The 19,390-nt window shown below is 47.0% G+C and overlaps 1 protein-coding gene across 1 annotated transcript; it reads right to left on the bottom strand.

The window, feature by feature from the left end:
* Positions 1–5,257: 5,257 nt before the first annotated feature.
* On the bottom strand, positions 5,258–18,314 carry IL10RA (interleukin 10 receptor subunit alpha). Its single transcript, XM_011385376.2, has 7 exons — positions 18,150–18,314; positions 15,890–16,010; positions 15,083–15,267; positions 14,030–14,199; positions 13,282–13,432; positions 11,706–11,827; positions 5,258–8,408 (listed from the first exon to the last, which is right to left on the bottom strand). Exons 1-7 carry the CDS (start codon positions 18,214–18,216, stop codon positions 7,482–7,484), a joined length of 1,743 nt encoding a protein of 580 aa, XP_011383678.1. The 5' UTR covers positions 18,217–18,314; the 3' UTR covers positions 5,258–7,481.
* Positions 18,315–19,390: the final 1,076 nt, after the last annotated feature.

The raw sequence follows: 19,390 nt of genomic DNA, 5'->3' as shown, positions 1-19,390 counted from the left end.
CATCTTTCAAATAAACTACCTGCCTATGGTCCTTGAATCAGGTTCTGCTTTGGTAGGAGCAATCTATGCTAAGACAGAACTTACCACCTTACATTGTAAGTCTATCTTTATTTATTGACTTATCTGCTTGTTTTTTCATTCATTCAACAAATACCAACTAAGTATCTACTATATGCTCTAAGTTATGGGAATCCAGGAGTGAACAAAAAAGATAAAGTCTTTTCCTTCACAGACCTTATTGGGAGGAACAAACTATGAGCAAATAAACACATAAATAGATTATATAATTTCAGATAATAAGTACTCTGAAAGAAAGAAGCTGAGGCTAGAGCGGGCTGGAAGGGAGATTGGGAGAATATTTGAATAGGGTGGTCAGCAAAGACCTATCCAAAGAGGTTCCATTTGAGAAGACACTTAAATAAAATGAGGAAGGAATTCATAAAAATACCTGGGAAGAACAAGAGCAAATGACCTGAGGTGGAAGTGAGCTTGAAGCAGAGTGGGCAATGAGGAGAAGGCAAGAGATGTGTTGGGAGAGTTGGTAAATACAAATGAATTTGCATTTTACCTCTCATTTGGATCAAAGGCAAAGGAGAGGAGTTTCAGCAAAGGAATAACATGACCTGAGTTCTATTTTATAAAGATCATGCTAGCTACTGTACCAGATTAGGTATATTGCACAAATCATACTCTGTTAGATTAAGGGTGCAGAACTGGAAACAGAGGGACAGTAAAGGGATGAACAGTGGTCCATGTGAGACATAACTAATTGGACCAAAACAATAGTGTGGGGATGATAACAAGTGGTTGGGTTCACCATTTGTTTAAAAGGTAGAGCTGATAGGACTTACCCGATGGATCAGTGGTAGGGTGTGAAGGGATGACTCCTGGTGTTTGTTCTGAGCAACTGGGTGAATGGTGACACTGTTTACTCAGGAGGGGAAGACTGGCAGACAAATGAGTGTGTGAGAAAGCAAGAGTTATGTTGTAGACATTATGATTTTGAGATGCATGCTAGACATCGAAATGGAGCTGCTAAGGAGGAAATGTAGTTCAGGGGAAAGGTTCTGCTGGGACATTTGGAAGTCATCAACATCCAGATGGCATTGAAAGGTGTGGACCAGATAGGGACAGTAGGGAGCAAAGGGTCAAGTTTAATAGAATAAGCATCAAATGATCAAGTTCTCTGAAAGAGTTACTCTCAAACTTGAGAGTATATGGGACTCACCTGCGACTTGATCGCCTGTAACTTGTTTACCAAGCAGGTCCCTGGGAACTAGCATTCAGAACTTCTGGGCTTTGAGAAGAAGCTTGGGAAAACAAGAACCCCCAAGTGATTATGAGGCAGGTGATACTTTGAGAACTGCCCTGGGAGGTAAGTAGATGGAGTGTGGAAATGTGGAGAACAAGGAATACTTACTTCTAGGGTTGGGGTGACCAGGTAGTGGGATCCTGAAGGATATTTCTGTTTTCTCTAGGACCATTATGAGGCCTTAACTTGCATTAACCTCTCCTTCCCTGTGCAGGTAGAGGTATACAGATATGGCACCCTATAAGCAGACCTTTGCCCATTATGTATCAGTCTGCTCCAGGCACCCCTACCCATGCCCATTCCAGAGCTTACCATATCTACAGATAGATTAACTAAAAACTCTCAGGTGCACCCTTGTGATAGGCTTCAATTGTCTAAGGAACAATATGGCACCAATGAGGCTCCTGGCTACGGTCTGCAAGACAGGTGCCAAACACAAGCATGGCTCCTGTCACTCAAAAGAAGGGTAGCTTGATTTCCTTTAAGACAAAAGTCATCAGGTGAGTATTCTAACTGCATTTTGGCTGCAGGGTGTGTGTGTGTGTGTGTGTGGGGGGGGGGGGTTGGTGTTCTTTTCCACACTCATTTTCTTATCTCCACACCAGAGTATAGGCTCACCCATCAAATGAGTCATAGTGAGCACAAAAGCTTTCTCATCTGAATCCCCAACCCTGAGCCCTCATCCAGTGCAAGGTCTGCCTCGCCAACTGCTAACGGACCTTTCCCTTAGCTGACTTGTCATGTCAAAGCCAGAACTCACCATCTTCCCTTCCCCCCCAAACTTGCCTCCCCCCAAACTTGCCTCCCTTCCATGTTCATATGTCACTATTTTCATCATCCATGTTTGAGTGAGATTAGTACCTCTGATTCCTGCTCTTTCACTCTAGCCTGTCATTGAGTTTTGCCGATTCTTCCTTCAATATATTTGTCACTTTCTCTCCATTCCCACTGTCCTTGTTCAATTTTGTCATTTAATTGCATTATTGTTTAAGCTTCTGTTATGAACCGAATGTGTGTGTTGTCCACCAAATTCATAAGTTGAAGCCCTAATCCCCATTGTGATGATATTAGGAGTTGGGACCTTTGGGAAGTGATTAGTTAGATGAGGTCATAAGGTTAGGGCCCCATGATGGGATTAGTGTCCCTATAAGAAGAGAGAGACCAGAGTGCCCTGTTTCTCTCTTGCATGCTCATGCGTGTGCTCTGTTTACCCCTCCCCCTCTCCCTCTCTCCCCTACTGTCTCTATCTCTCCCTCTACCCGCCTTTGTTAACTCTCCCTCTGCCATGTGAGGACAAAAGGAGAAGGGGGCCATCTGTAAGCTAGAAAGAGAGCCCTCACCAAGAACTGTATCATCTGGCACCTTGATCTTGCACTGCCCAGCCTCCAGAACTATGAGAAAATGCCTGTTGTTTAAGCCTATTGTTATGGCAGCCAGTGCTGATTAAGAAACTCTTCCACTCAGTTTCTCTGCTGTTAAAAAATAAAATCCAACTGAGTAAATTTGAAGATATAATTGGCTTTATTAAGCAATTCACAAATCGGGCAGTGTCCTATCTAGCAACTAAAAGGGTAGTCCGAGGAGTTGTACAAAATGAAAAGTTTTTATAGAAAAATGTGTGGCAAGGAAGCTATTAACAAAAGGAAAGAAGGGATTATATTATAGAACAGGACATCTTTTGGGGGGAAGGGAATGGCAAGGGTTTTAATCATTGAAGGGATTGCTTCTTCTTTGGGGAGTGGGTGGGGTAGGGGGGTGGGGAGTGGGGGCAGAGGTTGGAAGGGATCCAGGTGATAGATTACCTTACTGGTGCTTGATGAGAAAATCCCCAGACTGGTTAAGATTATGTTTTGGCAGAGGTTGAAACAGCAAGTAAGTCAAATATTGCTGTTGGTTTGTTATCATGGGCTTTAGCACAAGCGTACCATTTTGGGCCTGTGGTTTTCTTTTTAACACTGCTTCTTGCCTCCATTCTTTGTGTGAAATATTAGTTTCTTTCATGGCACTTATCACTGATTGTAATAATATCTTTGTTCGTCTGTTTATTAGCTTGATGTTTATCTTCATAACAAGGTGGTGCCCTCCATGAATCTGTGTCTCTTTTGTTTACCACTCTGGACCCAGGGCTATGTACCATGTCTGGCACATAGTAGGTGCTTAATAATATGTTTCTGGAAGAAATGAAATGCCGACTACAAGAAAGGCCTTCAGCTAGGTCTCTGCAATGCTTGTCCTTTCTGACTCATGCCAAGGTTCTTTTTTTTAAAACACTAATTTTAGCTGACTTAACCCTTCCTTGTCAGAGTGTTTATTGGGTCCCCTACTCCTTTTGAATGTTTATTAGAGCTAGGTAAATTTAAGATCAAGCTTTTAGTGAGGTGCTGTGTGTCATTAAGAGAAATGCATTTAATTTCAAATTGTGGATTTGTTTTAAAAGAAACCCCCAAACTCATGAGCATGACAGGAAATAGATGAGTCATGCCTCCCACTACTTAGCGTCTTCTAGGTTGGGGCTTGATACAATCAGCACTAACTGCTTGAACCTACCTCACACAGTTACCAGAGTACTGCTCCAGGTGGGCACAGCCCACAGTGCGCCTTTCTCTGCCGTTCACATGCAGGGCTCAGAGAACTTCCACCAACAGTGCAGTGTGGGCTCTATGGTATGACCCACCATTCCTAGAGATTGTGTGTATTATGTGACAGTGTGTGTTCCAGGACTGAGTGAGGAGGGATGGAGGAGGAGGCAGGGCAGATTCTTTGACTACAACTATTTACAAAGTTGGGAAAACACGGTTTAATAGAATTTCCTCATTCGTCAATGTTGGTCCATTTCCCCTCTCTCCTTACTAAGAGGAAGTTCCATTAGCTCATAGAAGTACAGAATCACACATTCCTCAGCCTGGAAAAGCCCTTGAAGGAGGTTACTCACTTTAAGAACAAATGGGGGCCTTCTGTTGGGGACTTTAATCCAAATTCCGGAGAAGCCTGGAAGTGTCTCACCCCCCGCTGTTTGGAAGAACTCTCTCAATTTCTGCCACAGCCCTGGCTGTGCTGGGCAGTCCGAGGGTAGCTTAAAAGCCGAGGAGACCCAGCCAGAGCTCCGACTCCCTTCCCTTCTTCCAGCTGCTCTGCCATTTCCTCTTCCAACCACCCTGGCCTGGTTTCCTGAATTCGATGCCTCTTATTTATTCTCTGAGTCTTTATATTCGCCTCTTGTCAGCCTTCATCCAACCTTTCTCAGGGGCTTTTTCATTAGAGTAGAAGCCATCTCCAACACTCATTTCCAGGAGAAATTGACCAAACCCATGCCTCTTACCAGCCTGACAAGGAGGCCTCCAGGGCAAAAGTCTGAGCAGGTCCCAGATGGTGTGATATTAGTCAAGTTCTCTGAAGATGATAGGATCAATACTTCCCCAGAACCGATTATTATCTGAGTGAAAGGCAAGAGGCATCCTCCCCAAGGATTCAGGCTGGGACAAAGAACAAAGTGCACCAGAGACTCTGGCCATGAGCCCTGGGTTTGCTCCACCCCGTGGGCTGAGCTTGGGGAGAGACTCAAACCCACGCATGTGTGGCTTTTCGTGGAAGGAGCAGACTGCGTTTAGAAGAGAATGATCACTTCCGTACTTATGAGAAGTACCCCTAGAGGTACCTCTAGTCCAGGGGAGCAGGTGGCTCCAAGAAGGTCTTGTTTGCTGTCTTCCTGGAGGGGAGGGGCTTCTGGGATCTTCTTTCCAAGTTATCAGAATTTATACCCAAAACATCATGTTATACTTTCCACCCTTTTCTTTTCAGACTTCTGAAAGAACCCCCTGTATACTCTTTCATTTACATGCATTTTCATGATCTTTCATTACATTACAAACTCTTTACATGTCTTTACATTATGTTCCATTAATTACACATACTTTCACTACATACATTTTCATTATCTCTTTTATTTTCACCTATTTCCAAGAAAAATTGTCCATTTCCCTTATAGCCAATGACAGCTATTTATTCATAAACCACCATGTGCCTGTCGAAACTCTTTATACGTGATCTCATTTAAACCATATGACATCCTCATGAAGAATTATTATTCCCAGCTTATAGATGAGGAAACTGGAACTTAGAAAGGATCAGAAATTTGCCCAAGGTCATAGACAATAAATGTTAGCCTGAGGACTTGTACCTGAGTCTGTGTGATTTGAGCCTGAGTCTTCAGTCCTTAAAGTAACATCGCACATCTTATTATCACTCCTCGATTACCCACAGCTTGAGTCCTCCACCAGCCACTATGTCATCAGAAATCTGACTGGTTTCACACAATTTCCATGGTCTTGACAATTTATTGAAATAAAAAAATATATCACAGTATTCCAGTCACATTCACATCCACTTCGTCAGTGGAACTTCACATCCCTGAAACAAGTCAGGCATTGTTTTCCAGTTTTACAGATGAGGAAACAAAGGAGGACAAGTGATTTTTCCCAAGATCGCATGGCTAGAAACAACGGAGTCCGAACTAGAACTTCTAGGCTCTTGAAATATGCAGAATTTTTTCACTGCACTATTTTGCTTTAATAAATAAAATAATAAATAAATAAACCTTCCAAGGGAACCTTGAGGAATCATTCCTCAAGCCTAAGTTTCCAAAGGGAGTTGTTACCAGGCTGTCACCTAGAGCTTCTTGGCAGAGTGAAAAGGTTCCGTTCCAGCTGGATCCTTAGGCCAGAATGTCTAGTCTCAGAATGCCACAGAGAAATGCAGGGCCATGGGATGATTTAGGTCTGTCAATCCTCCCAGTTTCTTGTCCATGGACTGTAAACCAGCTTTGAATTTAGATTCCAAACTGACTTGGGGAAGCTGGGCCCAAAGCTGCCCGCTTTCAGTGACCAGTGTCTGTAGTTCTCTTAGCATGATGCCATGGACTTCTGCTGGATCTGTTAGCCCTCAGCATGAGAAAGAAGCGGGCTCTAGGTAGACAAGGGTTCCACAGTCCACTTCCTCCCAGCCCAGGATCAGATGCGGTTAGAAATATCCCAGAGGCCAGCTTGGCTAACATCCAGCCTGGAGGGCCCCTTATTTCACATATAGGGTAACAGGCCCTCTGAGAAGTAGCTGACCCAAGGTCATGCAGCTGAACACTGAGAGCAGACATCACAGTCCAGTACCCTGTCCTGTGGGTCTGTAGCTGGATGTCAGCTGCAAACACAGTTAGGCCCCAACTCTGACTCTCTGGGGCAGACAAACGAATGCCTAATCCCAGAGGCTGCCTGAAGGGCTGAGTTTCGACCAATATAAACAATCATTGTTTCTCTAGACCTGTTGGCAAATGCAGGGGCCAAAGGGTAGGGACAGTGCATGGCTTGGCCACTGCAAGTACTTGAGGGGGATGCTGCTCTATTTGCTGAAAGAGGAAGATATCTGCATATGAACATAAGACATCCCCAGAGGGATGGGTTCTGAGCCAAAACACTCTGCTGGGTCTCAGTTCCTTTCATCCCCCTGTGGCTCTATAACAATGGTCGATGGATTAACTGGCTGACCAGGGCAGCCACACCTTAAGATCTTCCATGACATGTTCCCTACCTGGGAAGCCTGCCAGTGGAGGAGTTTCTCCAAGTGACCATCCCAGCCTAGTGGTCAGGTAATCATTCATCCAAGAGATAACACTCGGTCTTTGCTCCCTCTTTTTCCCCCTAGAAATGACCCTTGCTTGCTGTGAGGCCCTGAAGCCTGCATCTTCCCAGCCTCCATCTTGCTAGAGGCCCTGACACATGGCTGGCTTAGTCGGGGAGGCCTGGATCTGAGCTGACTTCAGCCTGGCAGGCTCAACACAACTCCAGAAAACCTCATGATTCCCAAGAACAAATAATCTTTATCATATAGAAAGAGTCTTGAGTGAGGAAGAGGTCTCTGCCTCACCCTTCTCAGCTCTATCAGAGTCTATAGGGCCCTGTCTATAGAAAAGGCCACCCACACACTCTGCACCAGCATAGTGAGATGGTTTCCTTCTGCCTGGGCACCTAGGCCAGCCCTGCTGGGCCTGGCTAGGGCTGGCCCTACTGGGCTTGCAGAAAAGTGTCCAGACTGGCATCATGTTTTACTTCTGACTTCTGGGGCCCCTCCAACTAGTCCATCCAGGACAAAGCTGAAATCAAAAGCACCCTCTTAGCCTGAGTCAGTCATTTGAGTGCAGACTGGAGATCAGTGGCGGGGTGACCAGGTCTGAGTCAAAGCTGCCCAGGAGACCATCCAGGGCTGCCACACAGTCCAGAGGGAGAAGATCATGGGCAAAGTTCCAGTCAGATGTTCCTAGGTCACCACAGCTGGGTAAGCCCAGAAGTGACCATTCTTCAGTTGGTTGGTTCCACTGTCCAGTTGGGGCCTTTGAGGGAGCAAGAGTCATTTCTGGGTGATTCTGTTTCAAATAGCCCTTGGCCAGGGCTTGTGGAGGCCAGCTGTTCTTGGCATCCAGGCACATTCTGTATTTGAGGCCAAGGTCACTTGTTGAGGAGGACTCTTCCTCCAGGCAGTCTGCCTTGGCTGCCCTCTCCTCTGTGCCTCTCGTCTGTTTTAGGTAGCCCTGAAATGCCACCATGGCTGGGTCTTTTTCTTCAGTCACTTCAGGCTCCAAGGGACTGACATGGCCCAAGGATGAGCCATCTTGTACATCCCTGGGCTGCGCCTCAGAGTTCTGGACTAGGCCAATGCCACTGTCATCCTGGCCCTGGCTATTGCTCCCCACCTGCTGCTCCCAGTTGGGTCCTGTGCCAAGACTCAGGCTGGGCTCCTGCATGCAGATCCCGCTGTCTGTGCTGTTGCTGCTGCCACTACTGCAGCTGTTCTCCAGCTCCAGGGGTGCCCTCTTTCCCAGAGTCCGCTCAGTTTGGGGGTGGGGAGCAGGGAGGAGGAACTGAGGCTCTTCAGTTTGCAGTGATGGTTTGGCACTGCCAAAGCCACTGTCCGTGCTGCCATGCAGCTCCGAGTTTCTAAGCTCTGGGGACACCTTGGAGAAGGCCTCCTCATCAAGGGGATGGATGGTGTCTTGGGTGTCTGGGCTGGGAAGCTGTTTGATGAGACTGAAGGGACTAGACTTCTCAAAGACCTGGAGAGGAAAGAAAGGAGCGGGTGAGGCAGAGGGCCACCTGGAGAAACCTACTTGTGTTGCTGTGGGAGGCCATGAGTCCAGGAGGAGAGATCAAGGAGGTAGTGCTCCAACAAAAGGGGACTACAGAGGCTGGAGTACACAGCCACTTGTTCTTTTTGTTTTGTTTCAGCATCAAGTTTTCCTCCTAATGCAATTCTCAGTTTGGCTCAGGCCAGATACATAAGAAGCCAGTATTCTCAGAGCCCAAATGAGATGACAAGCAGAAGGGGATCTGCAGGGAATGGTGAACAATCTCAATTGCTGCGCTTTGCAAACCTGAGAGCAGGCTGGACTCATCTAGATCTAGAAGTGTGTTTCAAATGCTTTTGACTATGACTCCAAAATAAGCAATGCGTTATATAATAACCTGTATGTAAGTAGCCCATAAATGTATGACGCATATACAAATAACTAAAACTAATTTGACAAAATAATACTTATTACTACCAGTGATCTGTTTTCTATTCAATTCTATTCTATCTCATCCTACCCATTTCATTTTTTCAAATGCTGGATGTGAGACTTCAAATTAATTTCTCTACTCCCCGAGTTTCACAAACACAGGGTGGCTGCAATGTGGGGCAGTGGAACAAGCACAACTAGCAGCTGAAGAGGATATTAACTGCCAAGGTTCTCAGGGAAATCACTTAACTCTGGCTCTTCCGTCCCAGCCATACTAGTGTTCTTTCTGCTCTGGAACACATCAGCACAATGCTGTCTCAAGGCCTTTGCACATGCTGCTCTTTCTAGTTGGAATATCCTTTTCTCAGTGCTTTGCATGTCTGTATCCTCCTCACCGTTCAGCTTTCAGCTCGGATGTCGCCTCCTCAGAGAGGCCTTCCTGATCACCCTTGCTATAGTAGTGCTCCAGATACTCTCTCCACATTAACTTAGCTTACTTCTTCCCAGCACTTAATTCCTGGAATTATTTTTTAATTTGTTTTCATCTGTCCTCTTCTGTCCCCGATCCCAACATGCACATACACACACAATCACTCCCCACCTACAAATTCCTTAAGAGCAGTTGCTATCTAGACTTGTCAGCCACTCTGTTCCCAAAGCTTAAACTGGGCTGGCACATAGTAGGCATTCATAAGGTTTGCTGACTGATTTACTGACTCACTGTTGCACATCTGCCCTCATTCTCTTTGTATGTGATGACTCTAATACAACTCTTATTGGTTGAGTTTCTATTAATATAACATGGCTTGGTGATTAAGGATGTGTATTCCAGAGCCAGACTTCATGAATTCAAATCCCATCTCTGCTTCTTTTCAGCTTTGTCACTTTGGCTAAATTCATTATCCTCTCTGTGCTTTAGTTCCTCACCCGTAAAATGGAAATAATGACAGTATCTGCCTCCTCATGTTGAGGTTAATGCATGTAAAGTGCTTAGAACAGAGCCTAGTATATAGGAAGCACTCGACAAATATTTGGTGAATTGAATTTTACTCTCCAATAGTTCTCTGAGAAAGTATTATTGTTTCTATTTCCTAGAGGAGAAAATTAAACCTCAGAGAAGGTAAGCGATTTTCCCAAAGTATGTAACTCTCCTGATTTGAAATCCCCACTTGTCCAATATTACTTACCTTGATATATTGTTGAAGAATCAAATCAAAGCAGCTAATGAATGTGAACAAGCTAAGGAATGTGAAGGCAGTCTGTGCACTATAAGTTGTTCATAAAGTTAGTGATGACCATGATCATTAGATAAATGAATTGGGCTGTATTTGTCTTGAGGGGGGAAAAACTCTCAAGAGCAACTCAATTCTGTAATCCAAATGTATAGAAGGAACAAGAAACCAGAGGTTGCCTGTAATCTCCTTTGGCATTTTGTATCTATGTCTATTTCAATGGTTTGCAAGAAAATTAATAGTTTATACGATCACCCCACCTGGCTGTAACCAAGCCCCTCTGGGACCAGGGCCACATTAATCAGCATGTCCTAGGTACTCAGTAGCTGCAGCTCAACTGCCACCACATTTACTCTTTTCCTAGATACTTTTCCTGATGCCTGACTAAGAACCTCCCATCCAGTGTACCAGGACTACCCTTCTCCACTTCTCTACTTTATAGTTATCCATCCTGAGGGCAGGCCCCATGGTGCACTCATCTCTATATCACTTCACCCCAGCTCTGGGCCCTGCACATAGAATATATTCAAAGTTCTTGTCAAACAGGCCAATGCATATGTTTGTAGACCTGAATCTCTGCATGGCACAGAGAAAGGACAATGAGCTACACACTTAAGCGAGACACAGAAAGCACTTTATAAGCCCTAAGGCTGGAAGGCGCTGCCTGTTCCGAGTTTCCTTTTCATACTTCCCTACCCAGGGCCCTGCAGCTAGGAACACAGTTCATTTTTGCCTGGACAAATACCCTAATTAGGCCAGGCAGTCCCACCCCTCTTCTCTCCCTGTCTCCCCACTTCCTGGAATTCTTACTCAAAATAATTTCAGAGGGTCTTTGTCTCTCTCCTTATTTTTCCTAGAAACCCTGGGATTGCTCTGCTGGGTCCCCTTCCAGATGTGAGCCAGTGGTGGGGGATGTGGCAGGCAACCTTTGGAACAGCCTGAATCTCGGGCCAGAGAGAGGCTGAAGTTTGGAAATGCCGCCCAGTGCTGCAGGTTAAGTTTTGGAGGCTTGTTTACCATGAATGAAGCATTTTTCAGAACTGTGTAGCAAGAGGAGACACTCAGGGAGGGGTTGGAGACTATGGCTTCCTCCAAAAACCTCTCCTCTCCAGCATCACCTTTCCCTCTGCTCTCCCACTCTGAGGGCAGCCCAAGGGCCAGCACCTCCAGCCCTGCGTTCTTCCCCTTCCAGAGTACTTATCGCCAACCACTGTGGGTGGGAAAGACTGGGTTCCATCCCGGCTATTCCTGGCTGTGTAACCCTGCACCTGTAACAATCTCTCTAAGCCTCAATTTTGTCACTTGTAAAATGAGGACAGTAAATATACCCGACTCAGAGGTACTAATAATGCGCAGGGGCTGGTCCATAGCCAATTACTAGTGTTTGGTAACAAACTGACACGTGGGGGGTTGGGACTACTCAGTACGTATCTTATCTGGGTCATTAGAAAGAAACCTTCTCAGCACTGGGCTTATGGTCAAGTTTTCACTCTGCCCCCAGGTGCTTAATGAAGGTGCTTTCCGATAATGTCAGGGAAGGGACTACCTATGAAGGAGCAACTGTCTCCTGGAGTCCTGGTGGCTAGGAAGGATGGGGTAGTGGCCTTCCTGTGAGACTTACCAGGACGGCAGGCAGCTTTCTCCGGTGCCGCACATATAGCTGGAGGACCAAGTGATAGGCCAGGGCTCCACAGAGCAGCAGGACAAAGGTGAAGAAGATGCTGAGGTTAGTCACGGTGAAATCTGCAGGCCAAGAGAGATGCATTTGAGGCCAGGCACTGTGGGATGGTCAGTCCTCAGGGATCTCATGGCTATTTTCTGGAGCCACTCAGTGAGTAGCCCAGGTGACCCTCACCGACCCAGGCTACCTCTAGACCACAACCCTAGATGTATCTGGGTTCTTCGGAATCGCTGCCTGGTCTCTGAACCTTGGCCCTGAAGGATTTCCTCACTATACACATTGACTGCTGCCAGCTCTCTGCACTCATACTACAGCAGGCGGAACAGTGAGTCAGAATGGTATAGCAGGTAAGTACAGGGACTTTGGCAGCCAGATCTGGGTTCAAATCCCAGCCCCACCACTTACTAGCTATGAGGCTATGGAAAGATTCCTCAGCCTCTCTTAGCCTTAGTTTCCCTATCTGTAAATGGGAAAAATAATGGCACTTACTACACAGGATGGTTGCAAAGTACACAGCACTTACCATCTACCAAATCCTTTACTTATGTTATCTGATCCATATAACAACCCTAGGAGGAAAATACTATTATCATCCCTATTTTTATAGATTAGAATCCTAAGTCCCAGAGAGGTCAAGCAACTTGCCCAATGTCATGTACCTCATAAGTGGTAAAGCAGGGATTTGACTCAGACCTCTACACAAAGCTATTTCTTTTTAAGTGAGTAAAAGTAGAAAAGGCTCTTAAGGCTGTCTGACACACAGATGATGCCTTACTCTGCTTAAATGAGAGGAAGGCTTAAGCGACAATGAGCTTTCGAGTACTTTGGAAATGTAAGGACTCACTTTGGTCTTTGCCAGACCCTGCCCACAATGGACTGGGAACTTCCAGTGTACTGACTGTTGGCATGATTCATTGGGCACTGGACATATGCTGTCCTGAGTTTTCAGTTACAGCTTCCTCTGGGCACACCCTGTCCAGACTGAAAGATCCTTGGGGCAAGACCTTGGCCTTCACATCTCAAATCCCCTTCCCCTTCCCAGTGCCTGGCTGAGAAGCTGGCACAGTATTTGTTGACTTCAGCAGCTGTGGCGAGGAGTCAGCTAAGTTCTGCTTCCTCTAAGGGGAAGGTAAGGAGAAGGCCCTTTGTGCCCTCAGCTCTAAGAGAAGACAGCAGAGGACTGTAACAAACAGGAACTACCACAGCTGACTGAGGGTGACCTGGGGGCTTCCTAGGGAGGATAGCTGTGCTCAAGTGGAAGTATCTGCAGAATCGGGACACCTGGCTCTGCCACTGTACCCTAAGAAGTAGCTTAAATTCACTGAGCCTCAGTTCCCTCATCTCTAAAATGGGGACAGTAGGAGCTCTCTCATAGGGCTGTGTGAGGATGGAGAGCTTTGCGGGGGAGTGCCTAGCACAGTGCCTGGCATCAGCAGTTTTTTGGATTGTGTAAGATACTTCCTGTGAGACCCTTCCTGCCTGTCTCCCCTTAGAACAGCAGCCCTGACCAACTCACACTGCCGAGACAGCACGATGCACTCCTCCTCGGACCATATCCCCTTGTTCACTCGGGAGCCCACAGAAGGTTTCACCTTGACACAGAACTCTCCCACCTCTCCGGGGATGGAGAAGTTGAAGTTTTCATGTTTTACCTTCTTGTTTGTGAACTGAAATGAAAACAGTGACAGCAATAAACAAAATATCCTTGTTTCCTGATGCATGGAAGCTGGGAGCTGAAGGGGCCTTTAGATGTAATCTAGGCCAATGCCTGTCAGTGTTCTAATATAACAAACCCTGTATTATCAATGTAGCCCACTATCCCTGTGATTACCATGATTTATTTTGTATTAAAAAATAAAAGGAAGTGTTTTAAAGATGCTGAGGACCTTCCTAGAGGGGGCTGGAATCTACTGTGGTAGGAGGGGAAGAGGATGGATTTTGCAGATTCCAGCTCTCCCACTTACAGGGGTGTCCTTGGGCAATTACATAGCCTCTTGGAGTCTCATTTTCCCATCTATAACAATGGAATAAATATCCACCTTCAAGGAGACAAGAAACAATAGTTACAAAATGTCTCATGTGTTTTGTGACACCTAGTAGGCAGTGTCTTCCCTGCCACCTGAGAGGAGCACCAGTTTTAGGGCTGAGGTCATCTCAATTCCTTTCCCACCCCTACGGCCTCCCTATACTCTACTGGCAATTTCCCCAGCAGTGCACAAAAGGCACTCCCAGCCCAGGTCCTGTGGCCTTGGAAAATCTCATACCTTGTAGTGTCCTGGTACTTTTCGAATTGCAATCTCATACTCGCGGAAGTATGGGAAGATGCTTTCATATGTGTCGTTTTTAGGGGCCATCTTGGGCCTGGGGGGCTGGATCTTTCCGAAGATGATGCCATCGTGCATTTCTAGCTTGATGCTGCCAACTGTCAGATTCACTGTGTGGGGAGGCAAAAACATGAGGCCTGCAGGCTGGGAAGGGCCTGGGTCCCCCACCCATGCCTGGCCTCCAGGGTCGAGCTTTACCACCCTAAAACCTGGGCCACCTAGCAGAACATTAAGACTTCCTGGGGAGCACATTAAAAATACAGATGGGCCCACTCAAGAAACAGCGAATCTGAATTTTTGAAGCAGGATCCTAGAAACATCCAATATTTTCAACACACTCCTCAGGTAATGTTTCTGCAGCCAGCTGAGCACTGGCCTGCAGGCAGACATTTGGGAACCAATGATCTAAAACATCCTAGACTATCAGTTCTAACTGAATTCTGAAGAGCAGGCTCATCACACAGCACAGTGGGTCCCAGCCTGCAGAATAGGAAAAACTCATTGTGTTTGGTGCTCGTTCTTTCCTCCTATCTCAGAGAGACTCCCAACTTCTCCTTAGTAGCACCTCCTTACTTCAAAGCCTCAAATCTTAAGCCCTGGGAGTTCATCCCTAAAGTATGTGTGTGGGGAGCTGATCCAATTCTGCTTGCTGCTTGCCACCCTATGCTGAGTGCTTATAGATTTGATTCCTCTCCCAGAAACCTCCAAGTCACAGGCCTGGCCCTCGTGACTCAACTGCCCCAACTCACCCCCAAACTTCTCTTCTATAGGAAAAACAACTCCAGTTCCCTTTTTAATCTTGAACAACTTGACTATTTTCATCTAAACTTTCTCTAAAGTCCTGACTCAGGTTTGTTTGAGCAACTAGTTCCCCAGCTAGGAAGCTCGGATGACATGGCGAGCTACGGGAATAGAGAGAAAAGTTCTAGACTAGAGCTTCTGGCTAGAAAGGACCCCAAAAGCCATGTTCTAGGCCCAGGAAAGGAAAAACACCTTCATCTATGGAGAAGCGGGTTCTCGTGATAGTCCAGTTAGAATGCCGGCTTCCGTCCACTGCCCGGACTTTGGCTCGGTAACCGTAGTTATGGTATAGGTCTAGGGTTGCCATGGTGAGATCACAGGACAGCAGCAGGGTCTGATTACAGCTGGGGATAGACTTCCAGGGCTCCATGCCATACCTGGGGACATATCAAGGTAGGCACTGTCAGAGAAACTTGTGTTCATACCTATCTCTTTTAAGAGGGAAGAAGCAAGAGGCCAGGGAGGGTGCTCCCATGATGGTTCAGCCCTCAAGGTATTTCCTCTAGTCTAGGACATCTAATTGCAAAGGGGTCTACCTTGGTTCTGGGACCCTGTACCAATTTCTCTGTGGTCTTAGAGATTCTTAAATTGGAATAGTCACTTCCAATTTGTCGCTTAAATCCTAACTCCTCCAGGAAGACTTGCTATTCCTTGAAACACAGCCTAATTTCTCCCTTATCCCAACTACATTTACAGTCGTTAGGGTTTCCTTCTTTTTCAACTGTACTATGGGTGATTTTCCTGTTTTTCCAGTAAGATGGAAAAACCTAGAGGGTAAAGGCAATACTGTGGCTTTCTCATCCCAGAGCTCCCAGCACACCGCTCAGTACATATGAGACTTAATCAGTACTTGTCAACTGATGGATCTATGCCAGGGTCCTTCCTGGTGTCACTTCAGCAACAAGGCAGGTATCTTCCTACATCAAGGCAGTAGAAGGTGATGGATTCATCCACTCCTTCCTTCATCTCTCTCTTTCTCTCATCCTCCCTCTTCCTTACCTCAGGAGCTCCACTTCATAGTAGGTCCTTTCAGACTGATTTGGGATGGGTGTCCAGTGGAGGATGTGGCGGAAAAACTCTGCTTCAAACCACACTGATGGAGGGCTGAGCAGTTCTGTTGCTGGAGAGAAAAGTATTAGTATCAGAGCTGGCAGAGCCCACCTCCTGCTGCATGCTGCCCTATGCTGATTGCTTACAGATTCGATTCCTCTCCTAGAACTCTCTAAGTACACAGACCTGGCCCTTGTGACTCAGTCCCCAAACTTCTCTTCTGTAAGATAAACAACTCCAGTTCCCTTTTAAATTTCGAACAATTTGACTTATTTTCAACTGAAGATGGTGACAAGCATTCTAACAGCTCCCATTTATTGAGTACTTTACTATGAGCTGAGTGCTCTGCTAAGTACTTTACATATATCATCTCATGTAATTATCACAACAGCTCTGCAAGGTAAGCATTTATTACCCCAATTTTACTGGAGAAGAAATGAAGGCTCAGAGAGGTTAAATGACTCGCCCAAGGCCTCCGGGGCTAGTAAGGGGAAGAGTGGGCCTTGAATACAGATGTGCCTAATTCCAGAGCTAGTATTGTGTCCTTAAATCACTGTCCTGTGCAGTCTGTGATCAGAAGCAGAAGCGGTGGCTGAAAAGAGCCAAGCTGGGTTTGATACATCCCAGGCAAGGAGGCAGGGGCCGAGGGCTAAGGTATGTCCACAATGAGCTTTGGGATGAGCTAGTCCCTGGCTCTGCCCAAGGGCCCCTCTCTGGAGTTCTTTGAGTACCCATATACCCTTCCTGTTGGCACTTGCCTATTTCTCCTGGGCAACCCCAAGCTGAAGCCTTACCCGATTCCCCAGCTTCTAGAAGGGCTTTACCTATAGCCAAACGCCCAGCTTCAGGCTGGGTGAGAACATACAGAATGAAGTAGCTCTCATTGTAGACTGGGCTGAGGACATTTCCACAAAGAGCTAGCACCTTTGGCTCCAAGGTGAAATACTAAATACCAGTGCCCACCTCCATCTCCTGTCTCCTCCTCCCTCCCAACACACACCATTCACCATGGGAAACCAATTTTAGGAGCCTCAAACTAGCACTGGCAAATTATTTGCACCTTACCAAACCCGTTCTCTCATTTGTAAGGGTGCAAATACACCTATGTTAAGAATCTTGCCTATCAAGTGCAATGAAATAGGTCAAGGCCAATACCCACACCCTGCTCCTCTTCTCTTCTCCTTGATCTCTTAATGTCTCTAGTCAGTGACTCTCTCAGGCTTCCCTTGTTCTCTAACTTATCATCCCTCTAATAATGCTTCTTTTTTCTGACCGTGATTCTCTCTTAGAAAGTAAATCTGTCCCTGCCCCTTGCTTTCTTCTTTATATTGTCTTTGATCTTCACGTCTGTCTTAATTTCAAAAGGTTAGATGGAAAGTGAAAAAAAAAATGCAGTGAGACTTTGTGGTGTTTGGGCTGCACATACCCAATTCAGCTCTTGGTCATGTGAATGCTGACTGCATGTTTTACTTTGTATTTTGGTGTGTGGACGCAGTTTCAGTCCCTGCTGATCCTGCCTCTGCTCTTGGTCCTTTCATTTCCCAGACCCTTTCATTCTCTCTTTCCAGGGTTTACTCTTCTCAGTTGCCAAAACCTTCCAGGGTAACAGGCTGGGTTAGGAAACTGAACTAAGGAGTAGCAGTAGGGATGAGAGAGGCAGGTGGCAATGGGAGTGCATAAGGGGCTAAAGGAGCAGGGATGATCAGATGCGGGTGACAGGTGTAGTGAAGAAAAGAGCTGGGATGGGGCTGAGATGCACAGGGCAGAAACAGGTTAATTGAAAGGCTAAGGGAAGGTTGAGTCAGATGGGAGAATCAAAGTAATTCTCCAGAGGGACAAGCAGTCTCATCATTTGAACAGGAACAACAAAAAAGCCACCAATGCGTCAGGAGATGGATGGACGATGAGTTAGGGAAGAAGGTCATTTAACTACTCTATTCCCCTCCACACACACCCCACACCCCTCCAAGAAATCTCAGCTACTTCTACAACTGTGTGCCTGAGACCTGGGTTGACCAGAATGAGGGAGATTCAGGGAGAGAGGAGATAATCGGTGCCTCTCTTCCCAGAGGACCAGCCAGACGGGGTCTTCTGTAGGACGCAGAACTCTAAGGTACGGGTGACGAATGTGGGAGTCGGGTCTGGCCACCCACACTGCTCAGACGGAAGAGCGCTGAGAGGGCAAGGCAGGGCGGATCCCGATCCTTACCGTGAGCGCGGGAGCCGAGGCGCAGGCTGAGGAGCGCCGCCAGCGGCATTACCAGGCTCGGCAGCATTCTAGGCGCGCCGCATCCTCCGCGGCCGAAGCCGAAACAAGGCTGCGCGCCTTCAGCCTTGCTCCGCCGTGCTGCGACTGAAAACTCCGGCTGTCTGCCCCGGCAGTCTGCCCCACCCGCAGCCCGCGAGGCTGACGTAAGCGAGGCGGGGCCTCGAGACGTCCTGCCCCCGAGGCCTCTGTGTCTGGGGAACAGTGCAGGGCCGTGTACCCACGGCTGAGCACCGACAACCTGGGCTGGTGGGGAGGATGCAGGGACAGGGCGGATGCGCGACTGTCCGGGGGCGGGTACACGGCTCCGGCCAAGGTTCCTCTCCCCCACCCTAGGCCCCTCAGTGCTATCGGGTGAAAGCGGTCTGGGTAGCCGGGAGAGGGTGTGTGTGCGTGTGTGTGTGTGTGTGTGTGTGTGTGTGTGGTGTGTGTGTGTGTGTGCGCGCGCGCGCGGGTTGTTGGGTGGAGCTCAAATGGCTAGGGATAGCCTTGGCACCTTGGGTGCGGAAGATGGGGTGAGGTTGTCAGAGCTGATTTTACCAGACAAGTAGGGTGGGGGTTGGAGCTGTGGCCGTGTCCGCTCGGAGTTGAGGAAGGAGATTGTTTAAGGCGATCAAGGGACGTGTGCGAGGACACGTGTCTGTCTTGGTGTCTGTTATCCTAGTACCTCGGCATAGGGCTCTGAGCTAAACCAACTGTAAAGGAGGCACTTTTCTACCTGACTTAATAGTTTTGGAGAGGTGCCCATGACGTCTCCCAGCGGCTTTTGGCTTCTTTCGCGTACCTGAAATCTTAGTTTAGATCTTTTTTTTCTTTCTTTCTTTTTTTCCTTCTGGGTAATAGCACTTCTGGAGAACTGGGTAACACGACATCAGTCACTCATACCTCTGTGTCACTTGATTCATCTGGGACTTGACTCCAGATGCACCAAAGGTATAAGGGAATAGGAGACTTTTGTTGGGTGGTGAAATGTGCTTCAGAGTAAGTGCGTGTATAGGGGAGGGGTGTGGGGAGGGTGTCCCATCCTGTATATGAGAGTCTACTTTGGAACTATAAGCCCTCACTTTTCGATGATGATCATGAGGGTCAGGGATGCCCTAAAATAGCGGAGAGTGTTATATGCCAGCTGGACAGCCAAGGCTACCCTAAATGGACAGTTTTTGTTGCCAGGCGGTCAGATCAGC

Source organism: Pteropus vampyrus, unplaced genomic scaffold (assembly GCF_000151845.1).
Source record: "Pteropus vampyrus isolate Shadow unplaced genomic scaffold, Pvam_2.0 Scaffold705, whole genome shotgun sequence".
Taxonomy (NCBI): domain Eukaryota; kingdom Metazoa; phylum Chordata; class Mammalia; order Chiroptera; family Pteropodidae; genus Pteropus; species Pteropus vampyrus.
This window is presented reverse-complemented; position numbering and strand designations above follow the sequence as displayed.

Excerpts from the sequence above, each read along its gene's own strand:
- IL10RA (XM_011385376.2), bottom strand. The coding sequence starts at position 18,216 with ATGCTGCCGAGCCTGGTAATGCCGCTGGCGGCGCTCCTCAGCCTGCGC. Across the intron at positions 11,828-13,281 it reads CATCGTGCTGTCTCGGCAGT|ATTTCACCGTGACTAACCTC; the intron begins GTGAGTTGGTCA and ends CTTGGCCTGCAG. Across the intron at positions 8,409-11,705 it reads GAAAGCTGCCTGCCGTCCTG|GTCTTTGAGAAGTCTAGTCC; the intron begins GTAAGTCTCACA and ends TTTCCTCTCCAG.